At 58.2% G+C, this 3,025-nt stretch overlaps 1 protein-coding gene across 1 annotated transcript; it reads right to left on the reverse strand.

Annotated features, from left to right (window-relative positions):
• Window positions 1-206: 206 nt before the first annotated feature.
• On the reverse strand, window positions 207-1,303 carry OLIG1 (oligodendrocyte transcription factor 1). Its single transcript, XM_029215541.1, has one exon. It carries the CDS (start codon window positions 1,214-1,216, stop codon window positions 404-406), a length of 813 nt encoding a protein of 270 aa, XP_029071374.1. The 5' UTR covers window positions 1,217-1,303; the 3' UTR covers window positions 207-403.
• Between the last annotated feature and the right edge of the window lie 1,722 nt (window positions 1,304-3,025).

Consider the following 3,025-nt stretch of genomic DNA (forward strand, 5'->3'; position numbering starts at 1 on the left):
GCCCCTTGGTCCCCTCGGGCCTGGCCTGCCGCCGCACCCTGAGCTAGCATGGCGCCCTGAAGTCCACACCACCCCCTGCGAAGCGCACGACTCCAGGAGCCGGGAGAGACAAGCGCTGGGTGACAGTGGCAGTGAGAGTGCGCACTTGCTGCGCAAAGCAGCTGGAATCCACCCAGAACCCCAAACAGCCCCGACGCTCTATCGAACATCCGCTCGGGTCACTTTAATTTCCCCGGGGAGGGGGCGGGGAGGGGGACGCCCAACAGTCGCTTTCTCTGGGCGAGAAAGTTCGAAATGCCCTCTTTGCTCGGCCCTGCTCTCGCGGGGCGCAGGGCGCGGGGACGCGCAGAAGCTGGGCGGGGGGAGGCCGGGCCGAGGTCGCGCCCCGGGCCCGGGCCAGCCCTCACTTGGAGAACTGCGCCTGCACCGCGGCCAGGCCCAGGCCTGCCGGGACGAGGTGCGGGAACTTGCAGACGGCGCAGGTGCAAAGGCCGGGGCTGCCCGCGCCGCCGCCCGGGCCGCCGCCGGGAAGCGCGAACTGGCCGCACGGCGGCTCATCGAGCGCCAGCGACAGGTACTTGGCCGGGCGCAGCGCGTCGGGCGGCCCCACGGCGCCGGGGGCCAGAAGCACTGAGCCCGGCGCTGCGGCGAGCAGAGGCAGGCCGGCCAGCAGCAGGCGCGGTGCAGCGGGTCCCGCGCCCTCGCCGAGCGCGCGGCGCAGCTCCTGCAGCGAACTGCCCAGCAGCAGGATGTAGTTGCGGGCGAGCAGCAGCGTGGCGATCTTGGAGAGCTTGCGGCCCGGTGCACCCTGGCAGTGCGCCGCCGAGTAGGGCAGGATGACCTCGCGCAGCGCGTCCATGGCCAGGTTCAGGTCCTGCATGCGCTTCCGCTCTCGGCTGTTGATCTTGCGCCGCAGCTGCTGTTGCTGCTCCTCCTTGGCGTCTGCCCTGGAGCCGCCGCCCGCGTGCGCGCCCGGCCCGGATCCCGTGCCCGGCGGCTCGGCGGGCGCCTCCGGCTTCTCGCGCGCCGCCTTGGGGAGAAGGGGGGCCGTCGTGGAGGAGGAGGAGGAAGTGGCGGAAGAGGAGGAGGAGGGCGGCTGCCGGTAGCCCACGAGCTCATAGAGGGAGGCCCCGAGCTGCACGTCTCCCGGCCGCTGTGGCCGCAGCATGGTCGCAGGGGCCACGTTCACGCGCGCCTGGGAAACCGCATAATACATCTGGGGGACGGTGGGGAGGGCCGAAGCGCCCTTCAGGAACGCCCCGGGGTGGACCTTTCAGCAGGCCGCCCCTCCCCGCAGACCTGCGCGCGGGGAGCGGATGGCAAGGCAGTAGCCCGCGCCCAACCCCTTTAAACCCGGCTTGGGAACCTGAGGGGTCGCGGGCTGCTGGGCGCAGCCAATGGAGGCGCGAGGTCCGGCGCAGGCGCGTGCTCATTGGCCACCCGCTCCTCAGGCCTGCGCGGAGGTACCGCTGGCACCGCTTAAGGACATTATTGTGAGCGCCCCATGGAGAATCACAGGACAGGCCTCTGGGAGGGAGGGAAGGAGGGAGGGACGCGCCTTTTCGGGTGGAGTGCGGCTGTTCTTGGAGGACTGGTGGCATGGTGAGGCTAAAACAACTGTGCCTACCTCCTTCTGCCCAGTACCTCTACTTTTGGGGATACATATGCCTATTGGTTTGTTTACCATCTTAACCGTTTATTAGTGTACAGTTCAGTAGTGCTAAGTGCATTGTTGTGCATCCAATCCGAAGAACTCTACATCTTGCAAAACTGAAACTCTGTACTCATTAAACAATTCCCCGTCCTCCCCGCTACTCCTGGCAACCATTTTTCTTCTATGAATCCGACTACTCTAGGTGCCTCATATAAGTGGAATCATATTGTAAGCTAGTGACCAGCTTATTTTGTTTAGCATAATGTCCTCAATGTTCATTCATGCTTTAGCATGTGTCAGGATTTTGTTTCTTTTTAAGGCTGAATAATATTCCATTATACGTATATACCTCGTTTTGTTTATCCAGCTCTCTATAGATGGACACTTGGTTTGCTTCCACCTTTTGGCCATTGTGAATAATGCCGCTATGAGCATGGTTGTAACAGGTTTTTTTAAATACGTGATTTCCTGCGAGGTTTGAGAACGAAATTTCTGGGTTCAAGGACAGTAGCATTGGAATGGTTACTCCCAGCCTCTCCCTCTTCCCTCTCTCTGATTAAAAGGTCTTTAGGGACTAAGGAGCTTTGGGGGTGGGATTTCTTTCCTCCCCAAAAGAGGCACGTATTCATTCTGTCAGCGACTCGACTCTTGCTTAAGTAAAAACTCACGTAGAAATTGGCCTTTTAGCAGGAAAACAACAACAAAATCCAAAAACAACAACCCACCCACACACTCATATCTGTTCGGGGTGGAACTGAACTCTTCTCTTCCCCAGATAAAGTAGAGATTACTCAGTGACCCTGGAAGTCTTCTATCCCAACACCAGGGCATACTATTGCAGCTTGTCATTATCCCATGGCCAAATGGCATGGGAAAGAGGACCTTTTGGTATCTGAACCTCTACCATCCAATACAGTAACCACCAGCTACCTGTGCCTATTAAAATTTAATTATTTACAATAAAATCAAGTTATATGTTTCGTTCCTTGGTTGCACTAGCATTGCTTCAAGAGCTTAGTAGTGGCTCTAGTGGCCAACTATTGGACAGCACAGAGACCATTTCATCATCACAGAGAGTTCTACTGGACAGTGCTGACGTTGACAGTAACTTAAAGAAAATGAGCTTCTCTACCATGGTCCCCTTTGGTGTAAGAAGAGGGATGCTGTCGAAGGGCCTATCATAACGGGGACTGATTTCAGCTCTCAGAGCCCAGTGGCCATGCTTGCTGATTTCAGGGCTGCTTTGTTCCGTTTTCTTCCACCAACGTTCTCCCCATAGGCTCACTCTGATCTCTGCTTCTGACCTCCAGCTTTGCCTATAACACCCTGCCCAGGCCTCAGGTTCAGCTCCAACATTACTTTCTTCTCAGA

This window comes from Monodon monoceros, unplaced genomic scaffold, assembly GCF_005190385.1.
Source record: "Monodon monoceros isolate NGI ecotype Baffin Bay Population unplaced genomic scaffold, NGI_Narwhal_1 Super_Scaffold_11, whole genome shotgun sequence".
In the NCBI taxonomy this organism is placed as follows: domain Eukaryota; kingdom Metazoa; phylum Chordata; class Mammalia; order Artiodactyla; family Monodontidae; genus Monodon; species Monodon monoceros.

What these genes read in the sequence shown, in the direction of transcription:
- OLIG1 (XM_029215541.1), bottom strand. Translation starts at nt 1,216, where the DNA reads ATGTATTATGCGGTTTCCCAGGCGCGCGTGAACGTGGCCCCTGCGACC.